The following is a 15,060-nucleotide window of genomic DNA, read 5'->3' as shown; positions in this document are numbered from 1 at the left end:
AGGGGTCCAGTTTTAGCTTTCTGCACATGGCTAGCCAGTTTTCCCAACACCATTGATTAAACAGGGAATCCTTTCCCCATTGCTAGTTTTTGTCAGGTTTGTCAAAGATCAGATGGTTGTAGATGTGTGGCATTACTTCTAAGGCCTCTGTTCTGTTCCATTGGTCTATATCTCTGTTTTGGTACCACTACCATGCTGTTTTGATTACTGTAGCCTTGTAGTATAGTTTGAAGTCAGGTAGTCTGATGCCTCCAGCTTTGTTTTTTTCACTTAGTATGGTCTTGGCTATGTGGGCTCTTTTTTAGTTCCATATGAAGTTTAAGGTTGTTTTTTTCCAGTTATGTGAAGAAGGTCAATGGTAGCTTGATGGGGATAGCATTGAATCCATAAATTACTTTGGGCAGTATGGCCATTTGCACAATATTGATTCATTTTAACCATGAGCATGGAATGTTTTTCCATCTGTTTGTGTCCTTTCTTATTTCCTTATTCTTATTAAGGAAATTCTCCTCTATTTCTATTTTGCTGAGAGTTTTAATTATGAATGGTGTGGAATCTGGCCTGTTGATATGCTGGATTATACTAATATGTTTTCTAATGTTGAAACAATTAACTACAAATTTCTTGAAACAAATGAACAAACATTTCCAACATATAAGAAGAAATAGCTAGGTGTGGTGGCTCACACCTGTAAACCCAGCACATTAGGAGGCCAAGGAGAGTGGCTCACTTGAAGTCAGGAGTTGGAGACCAGCCTGGCCAGCATGGCAAAACCCCATCTCTATTAAAAATACTAAATTAGCTGGGCATGGAGACTGGTGCCTATGTAATCTCAGCTACCCAGGAGACTGAGGCAGAAGAATAGCTTGAATCCTGGAGGCAGAGGTTGCAGTGAGCTGAGATTGCACCACTGCACTCCAGCCTGGGTGACAGAGGGAGACTCCATCTCCCCCACCCCCCCAAAAAAAAAAGAACAAATATTCTTGTGTATATGGAATAAATCCCCCTTGATTGTAGTGTATAATTTGTAATATATTGCTGGATTCATTTTACTAATATTCTATTGGTGATTTTTGCATGATATATTTCAACAAATCCTTTTAGTTGAACCTACCTATGTAGAACCTGAAGTGAGTTTCTTGAAAGCAACATATAGTTTGATTGTGTTCTTTTTTTCTTTAATTTGCTCTGCCAGTATCTGTGTTTTGACTGGTGTAATTAGACCATTAATTTAAAAAGTAATTACTGACATGTTAGCACTTACTTCCAGTATTTTATGATTTGTTTTCTCTGGTCTCATTCCTCTGTTTCTCGTTCCTTGCTTTCCTTTGGGTTAAACTTTTTAAAAAATTTGTTTACAGAGTTTTTGAGTGTAGCCCTTTGTATGGTTTTTGTAATAAATTCTGTCAGTGTGGCAGCATATATATGTGACTTAGAACAGTCTCCAGCATCAACATTTTACTCCTTCAGTGGAAATATGTAAACGTCACTTTCATTTAGGTCCCTCTAACTTCTCCAACTTTAAATATTATTGTCTTCAGTGTTAGGTGATGTTATAACTTTTGTTTCAATCATTAAAAATATGATTTGTAAATCTCACAAAGAAAAGGATAGATCTATTACATCTTCCCATATTTCTGCTCTTTCTTCTTTTTTATTTTATTTTACTTTCTGGGGTACATGTGCAGGTCATGCAGGGTTGTTTCATAGGTGCATACTATATCTGGCATTTCTCCCCATGTTATCCCTCCCCACCCTTCCCACCCCCTGCTGTCCCTCCCCTAGCCCCCCCCCACCAACTGCTCCCAGTGTGTGATACTCCTCTCCCTGAGTCCATGTGTTCTCATTGTTCAACACCCACCTATGAGTGAGAACATGCAGTGTTTGGTTTTCTGTTCTTGTGTCAGTTTGCTGAGAATGATGGTTTCCAGATTCATCCAAGTCCCTACAAAGGACATGAACTCATCATTTTTTATGGCTGCGTAGTATTCCATGGTGTATATATGCCATCTTTTCTTTGTCTAGTCTGTGATTGGTGGGCATTTTGATTGGTTTCAGGTCTTTGCTATTGTACACAGGGCTGCAATGAACATACGTGTGCATGTATCTTTATAGTAGAACAATTTATAGTTCTTTGGGTATATACCCAGTAATGAGATTGCTGGGTCAAATGGAATTTCTATTTCTAGATCCTTGAGAAATCGCCACACTATCTTCCACAATGGTTGAACTAATTTACACTCCCACCAACTGTGTAAGAGTGTTCCTATTTCTCCACATCTTCTCCAGCATGTTGTCTCCAGATTTTTTAATGATCACCATTCTCACTGGTATGAGATAGTATCTCAATGTGATTTTGATTTGCGTTTCTCTAATGACCAGTGATGATGAGCATTTTTTCATATGTTTGTTGGCCTCATATATGTCTTCTTTTGAAAAGTGTCTGTTCATGTCCTTTGCCCTCTTTTGAATGGGGTTGGTTGGTTTTTTTTTTTGCATATCTGTTTTAGTTCTTTGTAGATTCTGGATATTAGTCTTTTGTCAGATGGGTAGATTGCAAAAATTTTTTCCCATTCTGTTGGTTGCCGGTTCGGTTCACTCTAATGATGGTTTCTTTTGCTGTACAGAAACTCTGAATTTTAATTAGATCCCATTTGTCTATTGTGGCTTTTGTTGCCATTGCTTTTGGTTTTAGTCATGAAGTCCTTGCCTATGCCTATGTCCTGAATGGTTTTGCCTAGGTTTTCTTCTAGTGTTTTTATGGTGTTAGGTTTTATGTTTAAATCTTTAATCCATCTGGAGTTAATTTTAGTGTAAGGTGACAGGAAGGGGTCCAGTTTCTGCTTTCTGTACATTGCTAGCCAGTTTTCCCAACATCATTTATTAAACATGGAATCCTTTCCCCATTGCTTATTTTTGTCAGATTTATCAAAGATCAGATGGTTGTAGATGTGTGGTATTGCTTCTGAGGCCTCTGTTCTGTTCAATTGGTCTATGTCTCTGTTTTGGTACCAGTACCATGCTGTTGTGATTACTGTAGCCTTGTAGTATAGTTTGAAGTCAGGTAGGGTAATGTCTCCAGCTTTGTTCTTTTTGCTTAGGACTGTCTTGGCTATGTGGGCTTTCTTGTGATTCTAATATGAAGTTTAAAGTGGTTTTTTCCAGTTCTGTGAAGATGGTCATTGGTAGCTTGATGGGGATAGTGTTGAATCTATAAATTACTTTGGGCAGTATGGTCATTTTCATGATATTGATTCTTCCTAGCCATGAGCATGGAATGTTTTTCCATCTGTTTGTGTCCTCTCTTATTTCCTTGAGCAGTGGTTTGTAGTTATCCTTGAAGAGGTCCTTTACATCCTTTGTTAGTTGTATTCCTAGGTATTTTATTCTCTTTGTAGCAATTGTGAATGGGAGTTCACTCTTGATTTGGTTCTCTGTTTGTCTGTTATTGCTATATAGGAATGTTTGTGATTTCTGCACATTGATTTTGTATCCTGAGACTTTGCTGAAGTTGCTTATCAGTTTGAGAAGATTTTGGGCTGAGACGATGGGGTCTTCTAAATATACAATAATGTCATCTGCAAATACAGACAGTTTGACGTCCTCCTTTCCTAATTGAATATGCTTTATTTCTTTTTCTTGCCTGATTGCTCTGGCTAGAAATTCCAATACTATATTAAATAGGAGTGATGAGAGAGGGCGTCCTTGTCTAGTGCCTGATTTTAAAGGGAATTATTCCAGCTTTCGCCTGTTCAGTATGATATTGGCTGTAGGTTTTCTGATGCTACAATTATTTCTTTTATAATTTGCTTGAAAAACCTCCTGTAGCCAATCAACAAAATTAAGTTTTCTAACAAGTTCTTTTAGTTTTTATTTAATCTGATAATATTTTTATTTCCCCTTCATCCTTGAAAGGTAGTTTTGTCAAGTTTTGGGTTACTAATACCTGTAATCTCAGCACTTTGGGAGGCTGAGGCAGGAGGACTGCTTGAGGCCAGGAGTTTAAGACAAACCTGGGCACCACAATGAGACTGTCTCTACAACTAAAAAAAATAGCCAGGCATGGTGGTACACACCTGTAGTCCTAGCTACTTGGAAGGCTGAGGCAGGAGAATGACAGGAGCCTAAGTGTTTTAGGCTTCAGTGCACCAAGATTGTGCCATTGCACTCCAGCTTGGGTGACAGAGTAAAACTCTGTCTCTAAAAATAAAATAAAATAATAAAATTTGTGGCTAATGGTTCTTTCCTTTCATACTTGAAGAATACTGTGCCATTTTTCTCCTGGCTTCTTTGGTCTTGGGCAAAAAGTCTGCTGTCAAATCTGCAATTGAATTTGTATCATTTTTGTCCATTTTTTCTTTGTCTTTAATTTCTGGATGTTTAACTATGACATGTGTTGGCATGGATTTCTTTGGGCTTATCCTGTTTGGAGTTTACTCAGATTATTGGATCTGTATATTTGTATATTTCACCAACTTTGGGAAGGTTTCAGCTTTTATTTTGTCCCTTTCTTTCAGTCCCATTTTCCTTCTCTCTTTGGTGGACTCTGATGATACTAATGCTGGATGTTTTCTCATTGTCTCACAGATCCCCTTGGCTCTATTTATTTTATTTTATTTTTGGTCTATTTTCTCTCTGTTGCTTAGAGTGACTGAATTTTATTGTTCTGACCTCAAGTTCACTGATATTATCCTGTCATCTCCACTTCACTATTGAACCTATTTGTTGAGGTTTTAAAAATTTCTATTCTTGTATTTTTCAGTTCTGAAAGTTCCACTTGGAGTTTTTTTTACAATTCCTACTTATATTGTGAGATTGTCTATTTGTTCATTCATTTCAAGAGAATTCGTAATTGATTGTTGAAGCATTTTTACGACAGCGTCTTTAACATCCTTGTCAGATAATTCCAACATATGATTCATCTCAGTGTTGGCACTGATTGTCATTTCTCATTCAAATAGTGGCTTTCTTGGCTCTTTGTGTGATGGGTAAGTTTTTTACTGGATCCTAGGCATTTTCTATTGTGTGAGAAGATTTTGGGTGCTATTTGAAATATTTTATTTTACTTGGTAGTTGCCCTGCTTAAATTTAGCATGTGGGATTTGTCCTACTTTTGTGGGTTTCTGCTCCAATGGCAGTTTGATTTTCAGAAGCTTTTGGTATTATTTTGGTCTTCTTTGTTAATCTGGTGCCATTCTGGCTCGCTCCTATTGGTCCCTGCTGGTGCTGCCTGAAACCCTGACAGGGTTTCCCTCTGTCAGGCTTCCAGGTGTCTCTTGGCACCTCCCCTGCTGTCCTCTAGGTGTTCCTGTGTCTCTGGGTGGGGTAGGAGACCCCTTGGCCCACAGGGACAAAGAGTCTTCTGGAATGGGCCACTGGTTCTAGCTGGGCCTCTCCTGCCTGTTCTTCCCACACACTTTGATGTGTCTCTGCAGGAGGGGAGAGTCTCAGGCCTGCAGAGACAATGAGGCTTCCCAGATGGACCACTGGTAGCTGTGTCCCTTTAGCAAGCTCTGCCCACCTATCCAAGTATGCATTCTCCTCTGGTGTACTTCTTATATGTATGGGGACTGTTACAGATAAACTTCACTTTCATTTGCATACAACTATGTATCTGGTGGGTTTTCCCAGCTATTTTTGTCAAGGTGAGCTCTCAAAGTGGCAGGATTAAGAGTTTAGCTCTCTTTTTGTGGACAGTTTTTTTCAATTTGTTCATAGAGCTCTTAAGAGTAGGAGGTTGATAGGTTACTGAGTAGCCCACCTAGTGCTATGTCCTTCAGTCTCGTCAATGCTGAATGAGTGGAGCCTCAGTCCTCCACTTGGTCCTGCTGACATTATGGGGAGGACCACCATAGGGACTAGTCCTGTTTCACACTTTCTCCTTTGGTCTCATGCTATAGTGTGAGTGTGAAAGTGAGGCTCCCCATCAAGCCTCACTAACACCAGGGATGGGGGAAAGCGGAGTGTGGCCTTTCCCCACCTTGCTTCCTTTTTCATGTTCACTGATGCTGTTTGTAGAGGCCCAGCTCCATGCTGAGTCCTGCTGACACGAGGACTGTGGCAAAGCACAACAGTGACTAGACTGGCCTCACATTGCTTGGTTAGGCTGCAGTGCTGCCTGATAGGAGTGGAGGGTCGGCTTGACACTGGGTGCCATGGACACTACCCTGGTGGGCGACTCAGCATTGCTGCTCCTGTCCGCACAGGGATGAGAGATCAGCTTCCCACTGAGTCCCTCTGATATTACCCTATCAGAGAATGTAAGCACCACCTCTTCCAGAAGGAGAATGAGCTTTCCACTAAGTCTCACTGACAGAGCCTCAGCAGGGAAATCAGAACATTGCTCCCTGCTTCCACCATGTAGGGATGGAAGTTCGGCTCCCTGGTCAGCTCTACTATTCCACAAGGCAGGGAGATCAGAGCACAGTCACTTGCTTCCATGAAGCAAGAGGCTGGGTGAAATATTAGCTCCCTGTTTGGCACCACTGAAATCCCAGGGGAGGGGATGCAGTTTTTTCCATGGTATATGACTGGAGCAGAACAGGTATTGCCAAAAAAATGTTTTCTGTTGTTAAGTCGTGCTCTTCTCAGTCATTTGGCTGGGGCTTTCCTGGAGCATTTTTTTTTGTCAGTGCTTGTTGGAGATCCCAGGTTGAAGAAGCTTCTGCAGTGCCCTGTCTGGGATATGTGAATAGAAATAAAGTCCCAAGGACTCATTGTCAAGGGACCTCAGAACTTGAAGAATGACACGACAATGAGGTTTTTTGTTTTTGTTTTTTCCCACTTTAAGTTCCAGGATACATGTGCAGAACAGGCAGGTTTGTTACATAGGTAAATGTATGCCATGGCGGTTTGCTGTACCTATCAACCTCTCACCTAGGTATTAAGCCCCACATGCATCAGCTATTTGTCTTGATACCCTCCCTCCCTCTGCCCCCTGCCCCCAACAGGTCCCAGTGTGTGTTTTTCTCCTCCCTGTGTTTATGTGTTCTCATTGTTCAGCTCCCATTTGTAAGTGAGAACATGCAGTGTTTGGTTTTCCGTTCCTGTGTTAGTTTGCTGAGGATGATGGCTTCCAGCTTCATCCATGTCCCTGCAAAGGACATGATCTCATTCCTTTTTATGACTGCATAGTATTCCATGGTGTATATGTGTCACATTTTCTTTATCCAGTCTATCACTGACGGGCATTTGGGTTGGTTCCATGTCTTTGCTATTGTGAATAGTGCTGCATTGAACATATGTGTGCCTGTGTCTTTATATTAGAATGATTTCTATTCCTTTGGGTATATACCCAGTAATGGGATTTCTGGGTCAAATGGTATTTCTGGTTTTAGATTCTCAAGGAATCGCCACACTGACTTCCACAATGGTTGAAGAATGGCAGGACAATTAATCCTTTGTCCTCTTTTGGAGTTATAACCAGGGCTTTCTGGTTTTGAGATGGAGGACTTACAAGGGATGGCAGTACTCTATCTTTGCTGGAACTGGAAGTCTCTCCTGTAATTTTTCTTAAAATTATGCAATAAAATTTTTTTTACGTATTTACCTATGCAGTTAGCATCATCTTTACCTATGCTTTTTATTCCTTAGCATAGATTCATATTTCCATCTGGTAAGATCTTCCTTCTGTCTAAAGCACTCCCTTCAATATTTCTGTTACTGCAGGTTGGTTGGTGACTAATTCTTTTAGTTTTTGCCTATTTTTTTTTTTTTATGAGACTGGGTCTCACTCTGTCAACCAGGCTGCAGTGCAGTGGTGCAATCTCGGCTCACAGTAGCCTCGGCCTCCTGGGCTCAAGGGATCCTCCTGCTTCAGCCCCACAAAGTAGCTGGAACTACAGGTGAAAATCAGTATGCCCAACTAACTTTTATATATTTTTTTGTAGGGCTGGGGTCTTGCTGTGTTGCCCAGGCTGGTCTTGTATTCTTGAGCTCAAGCAATCTGCCCACCTCAACCTCCCACAGTGCTGGAATTACAGGTGTGAGCCACTGCACCTGGCTGTTTTTGTATATCTTAAAAAGTCTATTTTATCTTCCTCTTTGAGAGGTATTTTCACTGTGCACAGACACTCTGTGGACAGTCCCTCAGTATTTTAAACATGTTTCTCCACTGTCTCCTCACTTGCATTATTTCTGATGAGACACCTGCTGTCATCTTTGCCATTGTTCCTCTGTGCACAATGTGTCTTCTTTCTGTTATTTTAAGATGTTCTCTTTGTCACTGCTTCTGGAAAGTTTGACTCTGCCTTGGTCTGGTTTTCTTCATGTTTCTTGTGCTTGGGATTCATTGAGGTTCTTTTGGATCTGTGGGTTTACAGTTGTAATCCAATTTGGAAAATTTTTGGCCACTGCTGCTTCAGTTATGTGTTTGTTTATTAGGCTGTTTGGATTTTTCCTTGACTCACTCATGCTCTGTTTTTTGGTTTTGTTTGTTTCTTTTTATTTTGTTTTAATTTGAGTTCTCTTTCTTCTGTGTCACGTTTTGGACAGTTACATTTTGGACAGTTTCTATTGCTGCCTTTCAATTCACTAGTCTTGTGTTATGCAGTGTCTGATCTGCTGCTCCTCCCGTTCCATGTATTTTTCATCGCTAGAAGTTTAATTTATGTCTTACTTGTACCTTTCATGTCTCCCCCACAGTTACAATGACTGTTTTAATGCTCTAATAGTAACATTGAGTTCTGGGTATATTTTAAGTCTTTAGTTTGCTTTTCCTCCTCATCATGGATCTGTATTTTCCTGCTTTTTTGCATGCCTGGTACAATTCAATTGTATACCAGGCATAGTTGATTTTGTTAGGTGGTGAATATTTTTGTTTTTTTTTTAATTATTCTTGGGGTTTGTTCTGGGATGCAGTTAAGTTAGTTGGAAACAGTTTGATCCTTTTGGGCCTTGCATTTAAGATTTTCTAGGTGGAACCAGAGTGTTTGGTTGCTCCCACTACCGAGGCAAGGCCCTCCTGTGTACTTTATCCAAGGCCCGACCCAAAGGATTAGGAAGTTTTCAATCCTTGCTAATGGAAGCACTCTTCCCAGCCCTCTGTGGCTTAAAGCACTGGTCCTTCCAGTCTCAGGTAGTTCACTCACATGAAGCACTGATCAGTATTCTGACTTGTCCTGCTACCCCTTGAATCTGAATTTAAAGTCACTCCTCAGAACATAAGTCAAAAAACACATACCCCAGAAGGGCATCCTCGAAATGCATATGCACAGGCCAAGTTTGGAGGATGGGAGAACAGAATCATATTCGCTTTCTCTCATTAGCTTATTAGAATAAATTGCTTTATCAGGTAGTCAAATGGTTACATAGTCTGAGAGGTCACAAGCAACTGGCCACCTACATCTGACATTGTTTAGTTTTCTACAAATATCTGTGCATAGCAGTGATTAACAAACTTCATATATAGACCCCTGAGTATCTTGTTAAAAACACAGATTCCTTATATTTGGCAAAATATTGATAATTGTTGAATTTAAATTATAGGTACATGGGGTCCATATATGCTTCTACTTTTGTGTGTGTTTGAAACTTTCCGTGATAAAAAATTTAGAAGAAAAAATATATGCATTGATTCATAATTCCTGGGCCTCTATGCTTACATCTTGCTTTAGTATCTCTGAAATGGGATGCAGGAATCTGCTCAGGTGCCCTAGCTCGGCTGGTCCTTGGACTATACTCTGAGAAACACTGGTATACTCATTGTTAAGTGATTCATTTGTTTGACTTAGTTATTTTTGTGGTTGCTATTTTCCCATCGAAGGTATTATCCAGGGACCTCCAGCCTGTAATGCTCAAATAAATGAACATTCCCTTCTTAGCCCACCAAGTTCTTACCTGAACAGCCTCTGGAGGAGTGGGATCCTTGCAACCAAAATTATAAAAATGGAACTCTCCTCCAGTCAAAGCAGCAACCTCTTTCAGAAATCTGTTTGCAATCTCATCATTGTAATTGAAGGAGATGGTATAAATAGGAATTTCCTGAAAAACTTTGACCTGGTCTATAACCATTTCAGGTGGCTGAAACGGTAAGTTTTGGAGAGAGGCGGGAGGGAGATGGAAAGAAAAGAGGTAGGAAATATGAAAAATCCTCAGTATTTACTATAGATACTCAAATAGTAATTCCTTATACAGTGGTGAATGGCTTCTTATAAACATGTTGATTCAATTCAATAAACAACAACAACAAAAAAGACTGCCAGATAGTGAGAGTACAATAATCCATAAGACATGGTCCTTGGCTCTCAGGTCTCTCAGTTGGGTGGGACAAAGAAGCTAGGAGAAAGATCTGGCTAACCAAGTCACTCAGCTTTAGGTGCACCTGAACTTAGAGTCCATGCATATAAAGTGCTGGGCTAAAAAAGAGCAATTTCCAGCTTCCAACATGCTATGGTCGACTCATTTCTCACAGAGAATGAAAGAAGAGATGTTTTATTTAAGGTCTTCCCATGTGCTGGGCATTCATCTGAGAAACTGAAGAAAGCAGGGAGGCTCTGTGAGGAATGGATTAAGGAGTCCCAGAGCTGAGAGAGCCTTCTTCACTGTACATAGGAGGTAGTCAGGGAGTGGGCCCACCACTCCAGAGCCCAGAAGAGCTGCTGAAATGAGTGCTGGAAAGGGGCTTGGTTAGTCAGTCTGCGGTGCTGAGAGGTTCGTTTCAACTTTCTGATTCTGCTCTTCAAAGCTCTGAGGATATAAATCAGCAAAAGGACTCATCAGCAGGGAGGGGGCAGCAGGACAGGAATGGCTATTTCCCATTGCAGGAATGGAGCTCCCTCTGTCCTTGAGGGGCACCCCCACTCTCTGCCCAGCTCTCCAGCACCATCCTGGGGCACTTGAACATCATGCCAGTTTAGCATGGTGGAATCACCTGAGACTGGGTGCAGGGATGGGGCTTACACTGATACACATGACAGTCTCTCTCCCGCTCACACTGTCTTCAGCTGTAAGGAATGATGGAAACAGCTCCAGAGTTAGAGACCTGGGCTTGAAGCTCATCCAGCACTGCCCATCTGAATGGCCTTGGGCATGTCCTGTCTAATGTGAGTTTCCTCATCTGTGCCTCAGAACTAATACACCCTCCTTATAGGGTTGCTGTGAGGAGTAAATGAGATGATGCTCCTTGGAAGGTATTCCACAAATATTTGTTGAGTACCTTTTATTTGCCAGGCACTGCTGTCAGACTAGGATAATGCCAAACAGCACCCCGAGCCACTTTCCCCAATTCCCTTTGCTCCAAGTCTAAACAGCTGTGCAGCCAGGGCTACCTTCATCCACACACATCATCTGGAGTGGCAAGAAGGGCAGAGATTCTGTCTCCTCTCTGCCGGAAGGAGGTCTGTTTGTGCATGTACGGGTTGATTACCCTGCAACTTCCCCATTTCCTGCCCTAACATACCTCATGCTAAGACTTTAGCCATTAGTTTTATTTAGGATGGTGCAAATGCCTTCATCATGTCCATTTTCTTGATTCCAGTCCAGGCAAGCCCCTGACTTCAAAGAATTCCCAAAATGACCACAGTTAAAGCTGCATGGGGCAGTTCCCAGCAAAGACCCTGCCAGTTTACACTATGGATGCCCACCAAAGGACACGTATCCAATGTACACATGATTCCATTTTAATGAAGACTAATACTTCTAGAACCCCTTTGACCTGCTTAATTTTAAAGACTGTATCCCTTTATAATGCTTCCCCAGACATTTAATAAGCAAGCAGGAAGCTAGTGTCCATATAACATCTGTCTGTTCTTTCAAGGGGAAAATTCTGCTGAATATTTGAAATAATAACACTTCCCTTACCCATTCAGTTCCTATAAAGTCAGTGAAAATTCAAAAGCAAATAGAAATTGAGTGGTATATCTCAATATCTTCTACATAGAACATGAATATCAAATATCAATTTGCCTTTTTGAGAGAATCCAAGGAATAATGCAAAAATAAGTAGACTGCATGTGCCAAAAAGGTAGTGTTGAATTTGGAAGTCCTCAAAAGCTTCTAAATTATGTTTGGGGTAATTTGTTCATTTCTGACTCCAGCTGTTTTTTTTTTTTGTTTTTTGTTTTTTTTTGAGATGGAGTCTCACTCTATCATCCAGGCTGAAGTACATTGGCGCGATCTCAGCTCACTGCAACCTTTACCTCCCAGGTTCAAGCGATTCTCCTGCCTCCTCAGCCTCCTGAATAGCTGGGATTACAGGCACCCACCATCATGCCTAGCTAATTTTTTTGGTATTTTTAGTAGAGACTGGGTTTCACCATGTTGGCCAGGCTGGTTTAGAACTCCTGACCTCAAGTAATCCTCCTGCCTCAGCCTCCCAAAGTGCTAGGATTACAGGCATAAGCCACAGTGCCAGGCCTGACTCCAGCTATTATCCATAACCTTGGTTCTCCATCTTTGAGTGGACCCTCAGAATCTGGTGAAATATATTGATCTTCTCTCCCGAAAAAAAGTTTGAGTGTATTTTGAATATGTTATTGGGATATTCCAGAGCCCCGAAGTCCATACTGGACTGTAGATCAAGAATTCTTCTCAATACACTGCTTGCAGGGGTGTTGCATATGATATCCTCTTTGGGGGTTGCTATTTAGCAGTAGTGGTCAAAACATGGACCATGCAGCTGAGTCCACTTCTCAGAATTTACACTACAGATATACTCACTCACATGCAGAACAATATATGCACAGAGTTCCTTTGGCAAGACTATGTAAAACAGAAAGATTGAAAACAATCTGAATCTGCATCTGTAGGGGACTAGCTAAATAAGTAATGGGATAGCCATGCGATGGGACCCAGAAGAGAATGAGGAGGTTCTTTATGAAATGATACAAAGCCATCTCCAAGGTATATTGTTTGATGAATAAAGGTGTACAGTCATGTATATAATATGCTAACATTTGCTTTTGTGAAAAAGAGGAAATATATATGAATACAAACCATCTCTGAAAGTGGATACAAAAAATCTAGTTAGTTCAGTTGCCTCCTAGCTGGTGAAAGGGGAGAGAGGGAGAATTTTCTCTGTCTATGCTTCTCTGCCTTTGTAATTTGTACTATGTGAATGCATTACTATTCAAAAATTAAACAAAAATGGCTTTAAGGCTGAAGTTTTATTAAATTCATATAACAGAATGTGATGCAGTCTTTGAGAAGGATGCTCCTGAAGAATTTTTAATGACTTGGAAAAATGCATGTGATATGTTAGATGAGGAAAAAAAGAACACAAAATTCAATTATGAGTAATTTAAATTTTATCCTTTTTTCTTTTTTTCTTAGAGACAAGGACTCACTCTGTTGCCCAGGCTAGAGTGCAGTAGTGCTATCATAGCTCACTGCATCCTCAAACTCCAGGGTTCAAACGATCCTCCTACTTCAGTCTTCTGAGTAGCTAGGACTATAGGTGCATACCACCATGCCCAGCTAATTTTAAAATTTTTTGTAGAGACAGGGTCTCAGTATGTTGCCCAGGCTGGTCTTGAACTCCTAGGTTCAAGCAATCCTCCTGCCTCAGCCTACCAAAGAGCTGAGACTACAGGAGTGAGCCACCCCACCCAACCAAATTTTCTCCTTTTTAATGCTTATCTATGTTTTCCAACTTGACGATCATGTAAACAATTTTAAAAATCAGTAAGAGTATATGAAAAAGAAAAACACACCTTGAGCTGCCTAGATGTCTTTCAAGTTGGAATCTTCAGCTTACATGGTCCCAAACTTCAGCTCCATATTTCTAGGGGCTTCTGGACATCTATGTACTACAGGCCCACAAACAGCTTCCTCCACGAGCCACCCCCAAGTCTACTTGCCTCTGCTTGAAATTTGTATTTCAATCAGTTAATATCATAATCATTGTAAACAGGAAGTCAGTCATCCTGACTCCTTTCTGCCGTGTTCCAATCTTCTCCTCACCTCCCGCTCACTGCTTCCAAACTGGCCACCGGGTCCTGTTGATACTGCTTCTGGTGGCTCACGTCTGGAGGCAGTCCCCTCCTCCCATTCTTGCTGCTCCTGCCCGAGGCTGGTCCTTCCCAGCTTTCATCAAGGACCTGGCGACAGGCTGCAGCAGTGCCAACCTTTCCCTGGCACAACTGAGGCATGTTTCTGAGATCAGATGGGTAGGATGGCCCACTCCTCCGAGAGTTCCTCTCTGTGCTGACACCACCCTTCTAATGTGGCATTCAAAAACTTTCAGTCTCCCCCAACCCAACGTTTTTGCCTCCACCCTGATCTTCTTCTGTTGTCCCTGCCCTCGGTTTATTTCTCTGAGCCACCCACCTCACATACTTCCACACCTCTGTGTCCCTTCTGCCCAGGACAGCAACAGTGTCCTATGTTGCAAAGATTCCTTCTTCTCTTTTCAGACACAGCTCAAATGTTCCTGCCTTGTGGGAACCTGCCTGGCCTTCTCTCCATCTCTACAGCAAAATCCATCACTGTGTGCTCCTAGACATAGCACAGTCAACCCTGTTCCCCGTATTGTATTAAACTGTATACATCTAGCACATTCCCCAAAGAACAAGCGTCCCAAAGGCAGGGATGAGCTATTATTCATCTTTGTAGCCTCAGACCCTGGCACCACACATGAAATAGAAGACAGACATGATGAACTGTTTCCAAAGAGAAAACACACTAAAGTTGATAGGAAAAAATAATTTAAAATAAATTTTCACTTTACACACTCCCTTTCTGCCGTGAATCTAAAGCTGTAGTAAAATCCAGATGCTTACTCTCTGAACTTTAAGCCCTGAACTTTTTGCCACGGGGTATTTTAGAATATTTGCCTAGCAGTCTGCATAGGCAAACATCTCACAAGGAAGGACACGAGTTGACATTAATTCACTCTAGCTGCTAATTTACACTATGCTGGCCTGAAAATCCTTCGATTTATTTAATGCCCGGAGTACTCGTCTTTCATTCACAAAGCTCAAAAGGAGATGAACAGACTCCTCTAAAACTTTTCAAATATTTTCCAGTCAGGCTAAACAAAACAAAGGAGATTTCACTAGAAAGGCATGTTTTTGTTTAAATGAGTTCTAAGTAAAGCCAAGGACATTATTTATGCAGTGACAT

At 41.2% G+C, this 15,060-nt stretch overlaps 1 protein-coding gene across 1 annotated transcript in view; it reads right to left on the bottom strand.

Moving 5' to 3' along the window:
• VWA3B (von Willebrand factor A domain containing 3B) overlaps window positions 1-15,060 on the bottom strand; it is a 264,931-nt gene that overhangs the window by 106,113 nt on the left and 143,758 nt on the right. The window contains exon 13 of the mRNA XM_064371448.1: window positions 9,838-10,020. Coding sequence (XP_064227518.1) covers window positions 9,838-10,020 — 183 coding nt within the window. The remainder of the gene's footprint in view (window positions 1-9,837; window positions 10,021-15,060) is intronic.

This window comes from Aotus nancymaae, unplaced genomic scaffold, assembly GCF_030222135.1.
Source record: "Aotus nancymaae isolate 86718 unplaced genomic scaffold, 86718_ANA_hifiasm-v0.15.2.pri h1tg000131l, whole genome shotgun sequence".
NCBI lineage: Eukaryota > Metazoa > Chordata > Mammalia > Primates > Aotidae > Aotus > Aotus nancymaae.
The sequence above is the reverse complement of the archived record's forward strand: the minus strand, read 5'-3'. Positions and strand labels throughout refer to the sequence as shown.